The sequence below is a fragment of the Astyanax mexicanus genome, chromosome 3 (genome assembly GCF_023375975.1).
Source record: "Astyanax mexicanus isolate ESR-SI-001 chromosome 3, AstMex3_surface, whole genome shotgun sequence".
Taxonomy (NCBI): Eukaryota; Metazoa; Chordata; class Actinopteri; order Characiformes; family Acestrorhamphidae; genus Astyanax; species Astyanax mexicanus.
The window spans coordinates 8,837,759-8,855,911 of NC_064410.1; the positions used below are offsets into that span (position 1 = coordinate 8,837,759).

The window sequence follows — 18,153 nt, forward strand, 5'->3', positions numbered from 1 at the left end:
GGATGAGCTGCACTACCTGAGCCACTTGTGTGGGTTGTAGAGTCCGTCTCATGCTACCACGAGTGTGAAAGAACCAACATTCAAAACTGACCAAAACATCAGCCAGACAGGTTCTGAGAAGTGGTCTGTGGTCCCCACCTGCAGAACCACTCCTTTATTGAGTGTGTCTTGCTAATTGCCAATAATTTCCACCTGTTGTCTATTCCATTTGCACAACAGCAGGTGAAATTGATTGTCAATCAGTGTTGCTTCCTAAGTGGACAGTTTAATTTCACAGAAGTTTGATTTACTTGGAGTTATATTGTGTTATTTGAGTGTTCCCTTTATTTTTTTGAGCAGTGTATATATAATATATTATAATTATACTGTATAATTATAATATTATAATAAGAATAAAAATAAGAATAATCAGCTTCCTAATATAATTTGTAACTAATTTAATAAATTAATAAATTCATTTATTGAAACCCTGATGTTTTTGCAACAATAGGGTTCTTCATGTGTGATATACTGACAAGGTGATGTGATTTCCGTCTGGATAAAAAAAAAATTGGGGAGCTGCACAGCATTTTGCTTTCACCTAAACCTAGAGTTTATTTTTACATTGATACAGCATAAATATTAGACTAATAAAAGGCATGAGCACCAGCGGGAATGTCTATAGATGGTATATTGTTAATTGTGTCTGAAGAGCTCAGGAGCTCGGATCTGCAGTGAATTGCTTTAGACTGAGTCTCTCTGTAAGAGCATTGGCTGAGTTTAAATGTATTGGCTTTCAAAACTGGAAGGTGGAGCTCATTATCTTATTATTAAACGCCGCTTATTACGGCGTCAAGAGAGACACTAAAACGCCGCTTTTTACGCCGTCTTATTGCACCGAGACGGCGCTCTGTACGGCGCGCCAAAAGGGTTGAAATACGGCGTATATTACGGCGTCTTGAAATCATACAGACATTGTAAGTGATCCAAAGTAATCAGATTACGTTACTCACTTGAAGTAATGTAACTGATTACGTTACAAATTACATTTTGAGTGATGTAATCAGTAACTGTAAGGGATTACATTTTAAAAGTAACCTTCCCAACACTGGTGCTGTGTGTGTCAGAACTGAATTCATCATCCAAATCCCATATGAAATCGAATACGTTTCTATAAGAAAGAGAGAGAAATACACATCGTAATATAAGGAACAGGTTCGGGTTAGTATGAGTAAAGGGAATAAATAAACATGTATGTAACCCTTTGGGGAAAAGAAGATAAAATAGTGTTTTTTATTTTTATTTTTTCATTGTTAAATGACTTTTTTTGTAACTTTGTTACTAGGGAAATATTTTTGTGTAAAAATAGTTCTAAAAGATGTGGAAAATCTTCTAATGTTCTAATATCTGTTCATATATGGGTGAATGTAACTCTGGCGTTTAAAACTGGGGAAAAAAGGCTAGAGTTTGGTTGGAGTAAACAGGGTGAAACATGTGCTCAGAACAACCTAGCTTCATGTAAAACTTTTAGTTTCTTTGATATTTTTTCTAATTGGATAAGCCACAAGGTCTTCACGAGTGAGAGGGGCGGGAGAAGGAGGCTGTAGGAGAGAGAGAGAGAGAGAGGAGTACAAACGGCAACAGTACGGCTTAAAAGTTAGTTTTCTCTATGGCTTATAGAGTGAAAAAGCGCTATTAATATTTGCAGAAAGTGTCTGCTAGACCTTTTAATGCAGAGCAGTAGAGTTCTAGATAAGTATCTCTGAGTAACTTCCTAACTTTCAGTTAGATAAGTTAGGGAGCTGAGTGTATTTAGCATCTGTTCTAACTTGTGCCTGAGTTTGGCTGGAGAAGCCAGACGAGCGAGGAGAGCTGTTTTGGTCGGAGTGACTGGAACGGAGAGCTTGACTTTGCCTTGGTGAGAGTGAGCTACACCACTCCATAGCCCGGTTAGCTGGAGCAGCTAGCACGACTCCAGAGCTCCGTCAGTGAGAGTTGCAGCAGAGAGAGAGACAGAGAGTGGGTGAGTGACTGAGAATGTTTGAAAGGAGCCAGAGACGATTCAGAATTTGCAGTTTTCTGAAATCCGTAGCGCTACATTTATTTTCTTTTACGTAGCCCTACGAGGTGAAGCGGCCATTGTTGTTATTGTTTTATGGCCTCAATGTGGGTGGGAAAAAAAGGGGACAGAAAAAAAGATTGTGGTGATATTTGATTAATACTTCATCTTATTGGTATGATTGAGTGTAATACAAAGGTTTTTGAAATTTTGATTTATTCACACTAGAAGGTTTTAAAAGTTTCAGTACTGGTTAACAATTTAAGATTGATTGCAGAGATAATTGCATAGTTGTGTGTTCATTCAATTGAAAGCTACCAAAGACTAAGAAAAAAAATACTAAAGATTTGAGTAAAGAGTCATTTAACGAACCCTGCGCTCCGTCTGTGTTACTCGAGTGTAACTCACTTTCATTATAAGGCATAGGAGCGCTACATGTACATTTTAGCAGGGTTGGTATGGTCATAGTTGTTCCTCTGCTGTTTTTAAGAAATGTACACATGACAAATATAATCAACTGTTACTTTCAATTTAAAACTTTTTTTATGTTGAATAATTGAAGCATTACTCTTGACTGTGTGTATCAGGACTGAATTCATCAAAACAATCCCTTGTGGAATCGAATGTGCTCCTATGTGTGGGAGAGAGAAACACTATAATATTAGGAACAGGTTCAGGCTTAGTCTGAGTACAGTGAATAAATAAACATTGCTTTAAATTTTAATCATTTTTATGTTAAATAATTGAAGCATTACTCTGTGCTGTGTGTGTTGTTAGAAATTCGGCTTTCAGGAATCAGGAGTCAGAATCAGGAATCAGGAGACAGCTTGAGAGATGAGTTTATTCTCGTGCAGACAGAAAATCTACACGGGCACAGCTTAGTTGGTCGTTGCTCCCTCTGTGTCCGCCTGACTAGTCCATGTGACTTGTCTGTCTGTTACTGTCTGTGTGAGACTCTCTGACCGAGACTCAACTAGACTGAGCTACTAAGACATTTTAGCAGGACTTTACATACAGGAGAAACTGCTTTGAACACAGCAGGGGGAGAAAGGGTAAGGGTTTATGGAGGAGTATGTGGGGGGTGTCATCATTGGGGGTGTCTCTATCAACTTATGTTAAACAAAGGAGAGATGTGAGAGATAAGGGTGAGGGGCAAAAGGTTAGGAGTGTATAGGGAAAAAGGGGGGTTAAGGAGTGAGACAGTTTAGAACCTAAGAAAACTTAATAAAAGTACAATTTGTACAATATACCTTCTTTAGACATTCCCGCTGGTGCTCATGACTTTTATTAGTCTAATATTTATGCTGTTCAATGTATTTTAAATCAAATTAATAGTAGTAGGGACGCCCCTTGCATGAATTTTATTAATTAATAGTGTGTTTCTTTTTAGGCTATACGTTTGGTAAATGGTAGCGAATAGGGTCATTCTGCTATATTACAAGAGTTTCTTGGTTTATTAGCTCTTAAATATTTGGCCAGGTACTGTATCAGTATTTATATTATTTGAAGGATCTAAATAACAGGAGTGTTAGTAATCATAAAATGAAAGGAAACGTAAATGTTTATAAGATATACAGTGATAAACCAAAAAACACTTTAAAAAAAACACCCCGACAGCTGAATATTCAAGGACACGGAGGTGGTGGTAGAGAGAAGGATGACGGCTAAATTTATACTCCACGAAGAACACTCTCAATCACTGGATAGCTCAACTTACCGATCATTCAATCATTCAATCAACAAACCTTTTTTTTCCTCTCGGGAGTACATCATTTCCAGTGTAGACGAGCATTTACAATTTAAAAGGGACTGACAACATTGAGTAAGAAAATAGAATTAATAAGAATAAAAAAAAAAAAAATATATATATATATATATATATATATATATATATATATATATACGTATATATATATATATATATATATATATATATATATATACGTATATATATGTGTCTTGCTAATTGCCAATAATTTCCACCTGTTGTCTATTCCATTTGCACAACAGCAGGTGAAATTGATTGTCAATCAGTGTTGCTTCCTAAGTGGACAGTTTAATTTCACAGAAGTTTGATTTACTTGGAGTTATATTGTGTTATTTGAGTGTTCCCTTTATTTTTTTGAGCAGTGTATATATAATATATTATAATTATACTGTATAATTATAATATTATAATAAGAATAAAAATAAGAATAATCAGCTTCCTAATATAATTTGTAACTAATTTAATAAATTAATAAATTCATTTATTGAAACCCTGATGTTTTTGCAACAATAGGGTTCTTCATGTGTGATATACTGACAAGGTGATGTGATTTCCGTCTGGATAAAAAAAAAATTGGGGAGCTGCACAGCATTTTGCTTTCACCTAAACCTAGAGTTTATTTTTACATTGATACAGCATAAATATTAGACTAATAAAAGGCATGAGCACCAGCGGGAATGTCTATAGATGGTATATTGTTAATTGTGTCTGAAGAGCTCAGGAGCTCGGATCTGCAGTGAATTGCTTTAGACTGAGTCTCTCTGTAAGAGCATTGGCTGAGTTTAAATGTATTGGCTTTCAAAACTGGAAGGTGGAGCTCATTATCTTATTATTAAACGCCGCTTATTACGGCGTCAAGAGAGACACTAAAACGCCGCTTTTTACGCCGTCTTATTGCACCGAGACGGCGCTCTGTACGGCGCGCCAAAAGGGTTGAAATACGGCGTATATTACGGCGTCTTGAAATCATACAGACATTGTAAGTGATCCAAAGTAATCAGATTACGTTACTCACTTGAAGTAATGTAACTGATTACGTTACAAATTACATTTTGAGTGATGTAATCAGTAACTGTAAGGGATTACATTTTAAAAGTAACCTTCCCAACACTGGTGCTGTGTGTGTCAGAACTGAATTCATCATCCAAATCCCATATGAAATCGAATACGTTTCTATAAGAAAGAGAGAGAAATACACATCGTAATATAAGGAACAGGTTCGGGTTAGTATGAGTAAAGGGAATAAATAAACATGTATGTAACCCTTTGGGGAAAAGAAGATAAAATAGTGTTTTTTATTTTTATTTTTTCATTGTTAAATGACTGTTTTTGTAACTTTGTTACTAGGGAAATATTTTTGTGTAAAAATAGTTCTAAAAGATGTGGAAAATCTTCTAATGTTCTAATATCTGTTCATATATGGGTGAATGTAACTCTGGCGTTTAAAACTGGGGAAAAAAGGCTAGAGTTTGGTTGGAGTAAACAGGGTGAAACATGTGCTCAGAACAACCTAGCTTCATGTAAAACTTTTAGTTTCTTTGATCTTTTTTCTAATTGGATAAGCCACAAGGTCTTCACGAGTGAGAGGGGCGGGAGAAGGAGGCTGTAGGAGAGAGAGAGAGAGAGAGAGGAGTACAAACGGCAACAGTACGGCTTAAAAGTTAGTTTTCTCTATGGCTTATAGAGTGAAAAAGCGCTATTAATATTTGCAGAAAGTGTCTGCTAGACCTTTTAATGCAGAGCAGTAGAGTTCTAGATAAGTATCTCTGAGTAACTTCCTAACTTTCAGTTAGATAAGTTAGGGAGCTGAGTGTATTTAGCATCTGTTCTAACTTGTGCCTGAGTTTGGCTGGAGAAGCCAGACGAGCGAGGAGAGCTGTTTTGGTCGGAGTGACTGGAACGGAGAGCTTGACTTTGCCTTGGTGAGAGTGAGCTACACCACTCCATAGCCCGGTTAGCTGGAGCAGCTAGCACGACTCCAGAGCTCCGTCAGTGAGAGTTGCAGCAGAGAGAGAGACAGAGAGTGGGTGAGTGACTGAGAATGTTTGAAAGGAGCCAGAGACGATTCAGAATTTGCAGTTTTCTGAAATCCGTAGCGCTACATTTATTTTCTTTTACGTAGCCCTACGAGGTGAAGCGGCCATTGTTGTTATTGTTTTATGGCCTCAATGTGGGTGGGAAAAAAAGGGGACAGAAAAAAAGATTGTGGTGATATTTGATTAATACTTCATCTTATTGGTATGATTGAGTGTAATACAAAGGTTTTTGAAATTTTGATTTATTCACACTAGAAGGTTTTAAAAGTTTCAGTACTGGTTAACAATTTAAGATTGATTGCAGAGATAATTGCATAGTTGTGTGTTCATTCAATTGAAAGCTACCAAAGACTAAGAAAAAAAATACTAAAGATTTGAGTAAAGAGTCATTTAACGAACCCTGCGCTCCGTCTGTGTTACTCGAGTGTAACTCACTTTCATTATAAGGCATAGGAGCGCTACATGTACATTTTAGCAGGGTTGGTATGGTCATAGTTGTTCCTCTGCTGTTTTTAAGAAATGTACACATGACAAATATAATCAACTGTTACTTTCAATTTAAAACTTTTTTTATGTTGAATAATTGAAGCATTACTCTTGACTGTGTGTATCAGGACTGAATTCATCAAAACAATCCCTTGTGGAATCGAATGTGCTCCTATGTGTGGGAGAGAGAAACACTATAATATTAGGAACAGGTTCAGGCTTAGTCTGAGTACAGTGAATAAATAAACATTGCTTTAAATTTTAATCATTTTTATGTTAAATAATTGAAGCATTACTCTGTGCTGTGTGTGTTGTTAGAAATTCGGCTTTCAGGAATCAGGAGTCAGAATCAGGAATCAGGAGACAGCTTGAGAGATGAGTTTATTCTCGTGCAGACAGAAAATCTACACGGGCACAGCTTAGTTGGTCGTTGCTCCCTCTGTGTCCGCCTGACTAGTCCATGTGACTTGTCTGTCTGTTACTGTCTGTGTGAGACTCTCTGACCGAGACTCAACTAGACTGAGCTACTAAGACATTTTAGCAGGACTTTACATACAGGAGAAACTGCTTTGAACACAGCAGGGGGAGAAAGGGTAAGGGTTTATGGAGGAGTATGTGGGGGGTGTCATCATTGGGGGTGTCTCTATCAACTTATGTTAAACAAAGGAGAGATGTGAGAGATAAGGGTGAGGGGCAAAAGGTTAGGAGTGTATAGGGAAAAAGGGGGGTTAAGGAGTGAGACAGTTTAGAACCTAAGAAAACTTAATAAAAGTACAATTTGTTGTTGACAGAATCTCTCATTGCTCCCTCTGATTCTCCCAACATGGAGAATCACAAAACTATGTACAATAAATTGTCATATGTATAAACAATTAAAGAGCTGTAACTATACAACTGTAATTGTACCATAAATGTCAGAAAAGTTGATGTAACCAAGTATTGGATCTGTTTATGGCTGTTACTTGGTCCCAAAAATGTTCCTGAAGAATAATGAAGAAAGTGTCAGTAGTTGTCCATGGTTTTCCAAGAGGCTTGCTCCCATGTGGTGATGTCTCCTCTTACATCACAACTTCAGCTTTTGAGCAGCCACATTGTGTGTGCGTGTGTGTGTGTGGATGTCCATGGCGATTGCTTCAATGTCGGTGAAAGACAGGTAATCTGGGAAGTCCACTTTGAACATCAGTTGTCTCTTCAACTGATGAGCTTGCGTCTGACACGTCACAAATTGTTCTCACCATGCTGGATTGGCTGGAGCACTGTCTGGCTCCAACAGATCTGTAACAGAGGAAACACTGAGCAGTAAATTGTTCATTGATGTTGATTATGTCTTTTTTTTGTAGTTTATCTGCTTATCCCCACTGTCTGTCCCTCAGAAGAGGCTGCTATGATAATGTACAGTGTGTTGAAATCTTCATCCCAAAGGGTAACCCCCATGAAAATAGAAATCATGGTTCTTCCTCAGGACTCTGTACTATTACCCACCTCTTCTTTTACTGACCCTAGATCTCAGTTTTGGGGAGCAAGCAGAAACTAACAAAACCTAATGAGACATTCTCATCTAAATAGATTGTTTCATGTTTCCTCACCATGACCCATTGACCAGAAATAACAAGACATTTGCTCTAATCCCGTTAGTTGTCGGAAGTTTACCCTACTGTGACCAAATTGTGCTTTTAAAGCTAGTGTTAGCTTCCCCTTTGATCCAGAAACCATCTGGATCACTTTCAACATATCAGTTCAGCCATACTCAGAGTTCCACAGATCAGGAACTCAAACTACAGGTTGTAGCTGAAAAGAATATAAAACTTGAATCGTATAATTGATCGTATAGTGGTTTATTCAGTGTATAACAATTTTAAATTGATCGTATAGTGGTTCATTTTATCTAAATGCAATAACTACATCACCTAAAGTCTGCAAAAACTTTGTTTGGTGCATTATCTCAAAAATTGTGCAACACAACATAACTTAATCAGGACTGAAAACAAAACAAAATAAAACTGTTCGAAAAGTGCACTCAAATCTCAATAAGATAATATTAACATGCTACTAAGCTTATGGTAAGATCAACCTGGATGGTAAATTCAACTTGTGTTCATAAGAAACTTAAGATTCTACTTTGTGATTTAAAACCAACAAAATCAGTTCTTAACAACCTATAGCACAAATATGAGCTTAAGTAGCAGGACAAATTAGCTTAAGCCAAAGCAGGAGAAACTGTTGAAATCCCTGTGACTCCCTGTAGAGCACTGAATATCAAAGATAACTGCCCTGTGACACCCTGTAAGGTCTTGATTATCAGTGATATCTGTTCTTGGGAAATCCCAGCTGGGCTTCCCTGTGAGAACCCACCAAAAGAATTTCCCATTGTGCTTTCTCTAGAACTAGCACCCCTTTTGCGTCTATCTGCCTGCTTTTTACGACAAACTCGAGAAAAGTGACCAATTCTATGGCAGTAGTGGCACTCTTTTTTCTGATTAGTGAATGTTTGAGTTGGACCCAAGTTTGATCCATTCTCTGTGAGGATGTGTATGGATGCAGGAACATGGTTTGGTTCAAGATCCACATCCAAACGGTCCAGTTGATTCTTAAGATCAACCCACTTAGTTTTTCTCCAGTTTGGAACAGCAGTCACCAGAGCTTGTCTAAGATCTGTTTGTAGTGACTCAACCAGCTGTCTAAAATGGGGACCATCAGTTGTATTGTTGATGTTACCAGCACTGTATTGGCTGATACCTGAATGGCGCAGAAAAACTCTTTCAAACCTCTCACAGAAGTCTGCGGCAGACTCTCCCTTTCTATGTCTGCAGTTGGTAATCTGCCCCCAATCAGTGGTTTTACGGTATTTGCATTTAATCCAGTCATCAAAAGCTTCCCAGCCTTTGTCAAGGTTCTGGCCTTTGTCACCCAAAGCATTCAACACCTTTTTAGCAAGTTCTCTACCATCTGTGATGTTAAGAACTTGGCTAGCAATTGCTACTGCATCATTGGGATGTAGTGAGTACAGATTCCTTTTCTTATGCATGAGGTCAATGAAGTCGAGCCCCATTTCCCTCGGAGGTTTAAACTCTTTGGATATTGTGTCCAAAGTTGCTGCATCTAAAAGAACGTGCCCAATTTCTAGTCTGGTTTCACCACCTGCATTTCTCCTATTACGTACCTCAGAGGATACAACAGTTACAGGTCTCATTTTAACACAGATTGGAAAGTGTGTTTTACCAGTAGCATGGTCAGAATCTTTATCTGATGACACAGATTCTGGCCCATCAGAGAGGTCACTCTCAGACAATTCAGGAGACAGTCTGACTGTTACTTGAGGATTTCCATCCTCTTTGTAACACGGCTGACCTGGAGTAGGGGCAACAGGGGGAGAACACTGAGGACTTGACTTTGTCTTAAGTTTGGCATGTTGCTGTTGCACTTCTGTCAGTGTTTGCTGCAGTTGTTTACATGTGCTCTGGGCATGTTTCGTAGCTGTTTTATGCCTTCTGCACTCGCTGGTTAGCTCTAAAACATTTTCTTCTGCTTCTTTTAACTTTTCATCCATAGATTTCAACTTGCACTCCCAGTACTGCTTAGTAACAAAAAGACATTCCTTAACTGAGTTGTGCTTAAGGCCATAACCTAAACCTGTTTTACACTCAGCAAGAGTCCATTCTCTATCAGCAGAGAAACCTTTGGATGAAAAGTACTGAGTTATCTTTTGCTCACAAATATGTTTCTTCCCAATGTCACTGATTAGGCTTTCAAAATCAGAATCAGACCACTGTGGCATTTCAGTCCCTCCCTTAACTAAAGTGCTGCTTTTATAGTTAAGAGGTTTAGCAAGATTCTTAATGTTTTGGCCTTTAGCAGACATGGTGGGGAAACAAGAGAACAAAACCAAGCTCTGAAACAATAGCAAAACAAAGACACTAGCAGATACCAACAAACTGTACTTCACAGAGGACTACAGCAGTAAGTTTCAACACTAACTAAGTAAAATGTCTCTCTTTGTTAGAGAGGGTCCCAGTTACAAATCCTAAGTTTACAGTTGTAACAAAACAAAACGTCTCTCAGTTCAGAGAGGATAACAGTTACTAATTCTGATCTTCTAGCAGTAACAAACAAGCATCTCTCACTTCAGAGAGGATAACAGTTACTAATTCTGATCTTCTAGCAGTAACAAACAAACATCTCTCACTTCAGAGAGGATAACAGTTACTAATTCTGATCTAGCAGTAACAAACACACATCTCTCAGTTCAGAGAGGATAACAGTTACTAATTCTGATCTAGCAGTAACAAACACACATCTCTCACTTCAGAGAGGATAACAGTTACTAATTCTGATCTAGCAGTAACAAACACACATCTCTCAGTTCAGAGAGGATAACAGTTACTAATTCTGATCTAGCAGTAACAAACACACATCTCTCAGTTCAGAGAGGATAACAGTTACTAATTCTGATCTAGCAGTAACAAACACACATCTCTCAGTTCAGAGAGGAAAACAGTTACTAATTCTAATCTTCTAGCAGTAACAAACAAGCATCTCTCACTTCAGAGAGGATAACATTTACTGACTCCTATTTTATCCAGCCAAAATTTCTCTTCAGTTCGAAATGGCGTTTACTCACCAAGTAGGTTTCAGTAGCCATCCGGGTCACGGCACCAAGTTGTTAGAAATTCGGCTTTCAGGAATCAGGAGTCAGAATCAGGAATCAGGAGACAGCTTGAGAGATGACTTGAGTTTATTCTCGTGCAGACAGAAACACGGGCACAGCTTAGTTGGTCGTTGCTCCCTCTGTGTCCGCCTGACTAGTCCATGTGACTTGTCTGTCTGTTACTGTCTGTGTGAGACTCTCTGACCGAGACTCAACTAGACTGAGCTACTAAGACATTTTAGCAGGACTTTACATACAGGAGAAACTGCTTTGAACACAGCAGGGGGAGAAAGGGTAAGGGTTTATGGAGGAGTATGTGGGGGGTGTCATCATTGGGGGTGTCTCTATCAACTTATGTTAAACAAAGGAGAGATGTGAGAGATAAGGGTGAGGGGCAAAGGGTTAGGAGTGTATAGGGAAAAAGGGGGTTAAGGAGTGAGACAGTTTAGAACCTAAGAAAACTTAATAAAAGTACAATTTGTTGTTGACAGAATCTCTCAGTGTCAGGACTGAATGCATCATCCAAATCCCAGTGTACTTTTTTCCTATAAGAAAGAGAGAGAAATACAAAGCAAAATATTAGAAACAGGTTTGGGTTTAGTACGAGTACAGTGAAAAAATAAACATGTACACTAACATTTTAGCAGGGTTGGTTTGGACAGAGTTTTTCCTCCGCAGTTTTTGAGACGTTTGGAGGAATATTGTGGGACTCCTATAATGAACATAGAGAAATATACACATGACAAATATGATCAACTGTATCTTTCAGTTTAAATCTTTTTTTTATGTTGAATAATTGAAGCATTACTCTTGACTGTGTGTATCAGAACAGGATTCATCAAAACAATCCCTTGTGGAATCGAATGTGATCCTATGTGTGAGAGAGAGAGAAATACACATCAGAATATTAGAAACAGGTTCAGGTTTAGTCTGAGTCTGGTGAATAAATGAACATGTACACTAACATTTCAGCAAGATTGGTTCAGTCATAGTTGTTCCTCTACAGTTTCTGAATTTTTTAGTGGATTATAATCCTATCATGAACACAGAGCTTAGAGACACAGGCTAACGACAGAGTACAGCTTAATTTCAGCCTGGACTAAATCCAAGCACTACGGGTAAGAATACATTTAGTAATGAGCAGTGCAGATTCTGTGTTAAATGCGGTTTAACTCTCTAAATCAGGGGTGGGCAATTAATTTTACCCAGGGGCCACATAAGAAATTGGAACGGTTTTAGAGGACCAGACTAATATATTTAACTCGGTTCTGCCGAATATATATATATATATATATATATATATATATATATATATATATATATATATATATATATATATATATATATATATATATACAGCATTTATAATAACTCTTTTTATATAAAAACAGTAAATGAAACATTACCATAATTCAATAAAATGTAGTGGATTATATAATTATGTAATAAACATGTGATGGTTCAGTTTAGAAACTGTAAACATTTTGCATTATTTTGACTAGCACCACAACCTGACATAAAACAGCATGTTTATCAAAGACCAGCATCACTTTATCTTAACCTCTTAAGCTCCAAGCCTATTTTGACCAATTTCCGCCTGAAATTACATACTCACCTTTGAAGGCTTATCACTCCAATATTAAATAATTCAGAGTCAATTCTATGAATTAATATTACTTAGAAGCCTTTACACAAATTATTTAAGACACTTTAATTATTCAATTGAACATATAATGGCCAAAATATGGTAAAAAAAAAAAAAACAGGAAAATTTTTAGGCGCTTTTCAGATTTTCTATTTTATTTTTTTATTTCCAGACATATAAAATTAACTATTTATATGGAACAAGGGTTTTGGCAGCTCTACATTTACAAGTGTTTACAATCCTCATATAAAATTATAAACTGCTGCCTTTTACTGGTTAGATTTTATTGTGATCTGAAGCAGTAATGGTATTTTCTTTCTCCAGGACTGGAAACTTTATAATAATTAAAACTCCCACTTTAATAACTCATTTGGCAGTAATAAGGCTATTTTTTGTATGGTCTATTCATATACAAACAGGAAAACGCAGTGTCTCTTTAACAGAGCGCTTTCTGCAGAGTGGGAAGTCTCTGAGACTTCCAGCTGGCTGAGCTCGACACCTGATTGGCTGACAGACCTCATTTGCATACCGTCACGTGCAGTAGAGTCTGCTGAGTAATCTGACTAGGTTTTGATTTTTTATAAGGAGTTAAAATTTATATTAATTTCTTTCTGCCTGAAATGATTTCAAGCACTGATTCGATATAAATGGGGATTATAGGAGACTGGATTGATGGATTATCTTAAATTTGGACTCGTTTTGAAGGTAAGAGCGTGGGGGACGCGATGGTGGGGGTTGGGGGGGGTGTGTGGTGTGTCCTGAGGTAACCCCAGGACAAAACTCGAGCAGGTTTTAACTGTAAACACGCGCTCCGACGCTCTTTCAGCTCTAATTCAGGAACCGTACACCCTACAGTAAAACACATTTCCGGAATCCAGAGAGCCAGACGGTTCGAATGGTGTATATCATGACCGCATTCGCTCAAATATGGTTGTACGATAAACGCAAATATGAAAGATATGAATCATATCTTTATGAAACTAGGCATATTTCGCCATAAATGTTTCTTTTCTGAAAGGAGATACAGCTATAATATCTAGATAACTAGATAACTGGAAAGCAGAGATTCTAAGCTTTAAAATGGTATATTGGGTGTCTATATTGAGCCTATAATTGCTCATAACTATTCATAAACACAGCCAGATATTATTTCTCATAAGAGGTTAATTAATTTTTTTACCCATATTATGTGTTTGTTTTAAATAAACTGTAAAAGACATTCAGTTGCCTCTTCTTTTTGCACACTGTATACTTTGCAAATATAAATGTTTCTTAAATATTCAATGTTTGAGCTATTGGAATAAAAGTAGCCAGTTCAGAGTACTAAACTATTTTAATATTGTAATTTCAGATTGCTGGACAGAGAAACTATAGACCTTAACAGTGCCAAACATCTAAATTTGAATTCAGCCATTTTGTGTCGTATTTGTGTATCTGTAAAATGAAATTCACACATGACAAATGTGCCCTGTAAGAGGGAGAGAAATACATATAACAGAATATTAGGATGTGCTTCAGGCTCAATCTGAATACAGTGAATAAATGAACATTTACTCATCGTAGGTGGAGTCATAACTCTGTGAACTGGGATTTGCCCATCCTGCCATGATTCAGCTTAGCTGGAGGATAACAACCACTACAACCTGAAAAAAATAGAAACATAAGGCATAAAAAGGAAAAAAAATCCTTTCTAAACAAAAGTCTGACTTATCCTTGCCAAGATTTTCTTTTTCCCTTCTCTCACTCTCTCTATAGCCACCCTGACCACATTCAGTCCAAATGTATCCATGAGAGAACCTGGCTATGTCTCCAACTGATGATACCAGAATCAGAGGTGGATTTCCTGTCAAAGCCTTTCACTTTAATGATCTAAATATAAAAAAAAATGTGCATTAGTTTCAGTAGCTTTTCACCTGCTCTTGTTGCAGAAGTAGCTGCTGTATAATGTATTTATGGTATTTACAGTATTTAAGGTTTAAAACATTTGGTAATTAATTTTGGCATGCTGTACGCAAGCGATTGTAAATGAGATAAACAATCTAATGCTAATCAAATGCATATTGTGTAATAGCAACGTGTAAAGATAAACATGTATCAATAGTACAGTCTACAGCAGACAGATGTCATGTTAAGTGTAGTTTTAAAATGTGACAGTAGATTGGATGAAAGGATGTTAACTATTGTAAAACAAAAACTGCAATAGTAGATATTTACATGTAATTTAAAAGATTCAGTGTTAAAGCTCCACTAGGTAGGATTGAGATTTTGTGCTCATGGGCTCCCCCTACAGTTGCAGAATCTAATAAATGTTTCAGGCCGATTAGTTTCTTTTTCTCGTTTTCTGGCTTTCACAGACATATTCGTTCTCTTTCCAGCTTCTGCCAGAGTGTCTGTATGTTAGTTTGTAAAGAATGAACCAGTAGTCCTTGTAGAACTGTTAGAACTAAAGGTCGGAAAGCAGGTCGCAGTTCTCGCGAGCGTTGGTCGCAGCCGCCTCGGAAAACTTACAGAGTCTGATTTGAGCTCAGAGGAGCTTTGGCAATGCAATGCAGCGCTGCAGTGAGTTTCAAGCTGTAACTCAAAGCTCAAACTTCTTTAAAAAAATAAAAACTCAAGATAATCCTACCTAGTGGGGCTTTAAGTTAGAAAACTTGAAAAAAAATACTCTATTACAAAATAGAGTTTTTGGCATAGAGACAGTTATAATAGTGTAGTGTGGTTTAGGCCTGGCAGATTAAAGCCTTTTTTATTTAATTATAATTATTTTGGGTAGTTTTGATGCTTTTAATGTGCTGAGTAAACATTAATAATAGCTTTTTCACCAATATAAAAGCAATATAGCCCTAAAATTACATCATGATATTTCACTGTTGTTTCACGATAATGATGCTCTTGGCGATATGACAAAACACTGAATAAAAAAAAAATCAGGAATACACTACTGCAACAAAATGAAATATTTATTTTATTAGTGCATACAATATGATATGGCACACCCCTAACAGAAATATTAAAAGAATACAAGAATTTCATCCGAAATGTAAAAGAAATCAATGATCCAGAAAGTCATGATACTATTATTAATGCACTTCAAGTATCTTCATATATCCAATATTAAAGTAACTGGACAGATATAATCTGTCTCTAGTAGATATGCAATGGTAAATGAGAACAGTGTGAATTTTTCTTTTGCTAAAAACAGAAGAAAAGTAGTGCCCTGATTTGAAAATTAGGGGTGGGAGATATGGCACAATATTTCAAGGTATAATATCGTTCACAATATTCAAAAATGTTTGCAATATTATTGCGTACGATACGATATGGCACATGCCTAGCATTATGTTTTACCTTCGACAACTTGAAAAAAGTGTGTGTGTGTGTGTGTGAGAGAGAGAGAGAGAGAGAGAGAGAGAGATTAAATCCATATTTCAGCTTAAATAAAAGTAAACCCTCTTGACATTAGCGACTATGTGTTTACACCCCTTAAAACCTCATAAAAGCACTAATACGACACCAGACCTTGTAAAAAGCATGAATTACATCTGGAAGATGGTAGTAATGCAATTCATTTGCATAGAAAATTAGCACATAAAATGTTTCCAGATTAATTGCATGTGTAAACTCATGGTGTTGACAGCACTAACTTTTTCCCATTTCAAATTAATTACATTTAATTCCAAAATACATTTTTACATACTACACTGCAGCACTGCAAAAAAACAGGTTTTATAAACACAGGTACAGTAAAGATGTAGTGTAATCATTCGGACTCAACCTTGTCTTGTGGATTGAGACCTAAAACAAATAGAATATAAAAAATATGTAAACATATATTTGTATTTATATTTAATATAAATATAGTACTTGTCCAATTCCATGCTTGTAAAATGTATATATGCATTTAAATTATATTGTAAAAATACATTTCAGCTATTTTACACGTTGCTAAAACGTATAAACACAGTAAATTGAGTGTGTTTCTTATGTGAGGCAGCAGTTGTCAAATGACCGGAATAAAATTGTAATCTAAATCTATATCTAATGCATCAGTAACCGTTCATTCCAACATTCCTCTAAGACTGCAAAAATAATCAGAATAATCCAAACTTAATCACACAGCATATGCATATACAGGGCCATCTAAAAAAAATTAATATCTTTGAAAAGTTACTTTATTTCAGTAATTTAGTTAAAAATGTGAAACTAATATATTATATAGATGTATTACACACAGTGATCTATTTTAAGTGTTTATTTATTTTATTATTGATGATTATGGCTTACAGCCAATGAAACCCAAAAATCAGTGTCTCATAAAATTAGAATATTATATAAGACCAATTGGTACTTTTGGCAGTGTGGGCAGTGTGCCAAGTCCTGCTGAAAAATGAAATCCTCATCTCCATAAAAGTTGTCAGCAGAGGGAAGTATGAAGTGCAGTAAGATTTTGTGGGAAAACAAAACTGCACTGACTTTAGACTTGATAATAAAACACAGTGGACCAACACCAGCAGATGACATGTCTCTCCCAACAAACCATCACTGATCATCAGTAAATTTACATTTCATTTGTAAATCAAGGAACCAAAGTCTGGAGGAAGAGTGGAGAGACACACAGTCCAAACTGCTTGAGGTCTAGTGTGAAGTTTCCACAATCAGTGATGGTTTGGAGGAGAGACATGTCATCTGCTGGTGTTGATCCACTGTGTTTTATTATTAAGTCTAAAGTCTTAAATCTTACTGCACTTCATGCTTCTTCCCTCTGCTGACAACTTTTATGGAGATGTGAATTTCATTTTCCAGCAGGACTTGGCACACTGCCCACACTGCCAAAAGTACCAATTGGTCTTATATAATATTATATAATATGACACTGCTTTTTGGGTTTTCATTGGCTGTAAGCAAAAAAAAAAAGTAACTTCTAACTTTTCAAAGATATTCTATTTTTTAGATGGCCCTGTATAACAGCAAGAGGTAAATAATCAAATAAACAAATCAAATAAACAAGTTCTTCAAAATTGAACCCACCTGCTTTAACACAGAATATAATCTCAGTCCTCCTTCTCTTCAGCCGTCTGCAGTCGAACAGAAGCGAAACTCAGAACCTGGACTTACAGAACTTTTCAAGTAATCTTTGATTCAGACATCCACCTCCCACTTCAGAGTTAAAGTCCACTTTTATAATGTGTGTGATAAAAGTGCAAAAAAAATAAAGTCCCCTCGGCTCACTGGATCAAAGGTCTGTTTTAGTTTTGACCTGAATATTGCCACTCTGTGTAAAATGTATATTAAACTTTAACTATTAAACTGACACAGTTCTCCATTCTCAGATGCTTGTGTTTTTGTGTTACAGTGGTTACATTTGTAATTCTACATTGTTGTCAGAATTGAACTGTATATATAGTATAAAGTTTGTAAATCTGAATTATTATAGATATTTAAACAGTGAATGTTAACGTTTTTGCTTTAAATTATATCACGTGTGTTTTACTTCCATGTATTGCGTAATCTGTATTGCGCGTCCATGTATTGCGT

At 36.5% G+C, this 18,153-nt stretch overlaps 2 protein-coding genes across 5 annotated transcripts in view; one reads left to right on the top strand and one right to left on the bottom strand.

Annotated features, from left to right (window-relative positions):
• Positions 1 to 1,585: 1,585 nt before the first annotated feature.
• LOC103040900 (uncharacterized) overlaps positions 1,586 to 18,153 on the top strand; it is a 28,949-nt gene continuing 12,381 nt past the window's right edge. The window contains exon 1 of one of the 3 annotated variants that reach the window (XM_049475867.1): positions 1,586 to 2,002. The gene's annotated coding sequence lies outside the window, so the exon portion shown is untranslated. Of the gene's footprint in view, positions 2,003 to 4,837; positions 5,834 to 18,153 lie in introns of those variants that run through there. The other 2 variants (XM_049475868.1, XM_049475866.1) reach the window with 2 other exon arrangements.
• On the bottom strand, positions 7,135 to 17,705 carry LOC111190904 (uncharacterized). 2 transcript variants are annotated; one of them, XM_049475807.1, is made up of 5 exons: positions 17,647 to 17,695; positions 14,173 to 14,261; positions 11,782 to 11,844; positions 11,611 to 11,685; positions 7,135 to 11,518 (listed from the first exon to the last, which is right to left on the bottom strand). In XM_049475807.1, exon 5 carries the CDS (start codon positions 10,185 to 10,187, stop codon positions 8,526 to 8,528), a length of 1,662 nt encoding a protein of 553 aa, XP_049331764.1. In that variant the 5' UTR covers positions 10,188 to 11,518; positions 11,611 to 11,685; positions 11,782 to 11,844; positions 14,173 to 14,261; positions 17,647 to 17,695; the 3' UTR covers positions 7,135 to 8,525. The 2 variants fall into 2 exon arrangements, with proteins under 2 accessions (XP_049331764.1, XP_049331766.1); XM_049475809.1 differs by lacking the exon at positions 14,173 to 14,261 and having other exon boundaries at positions 17,647 to 17,705.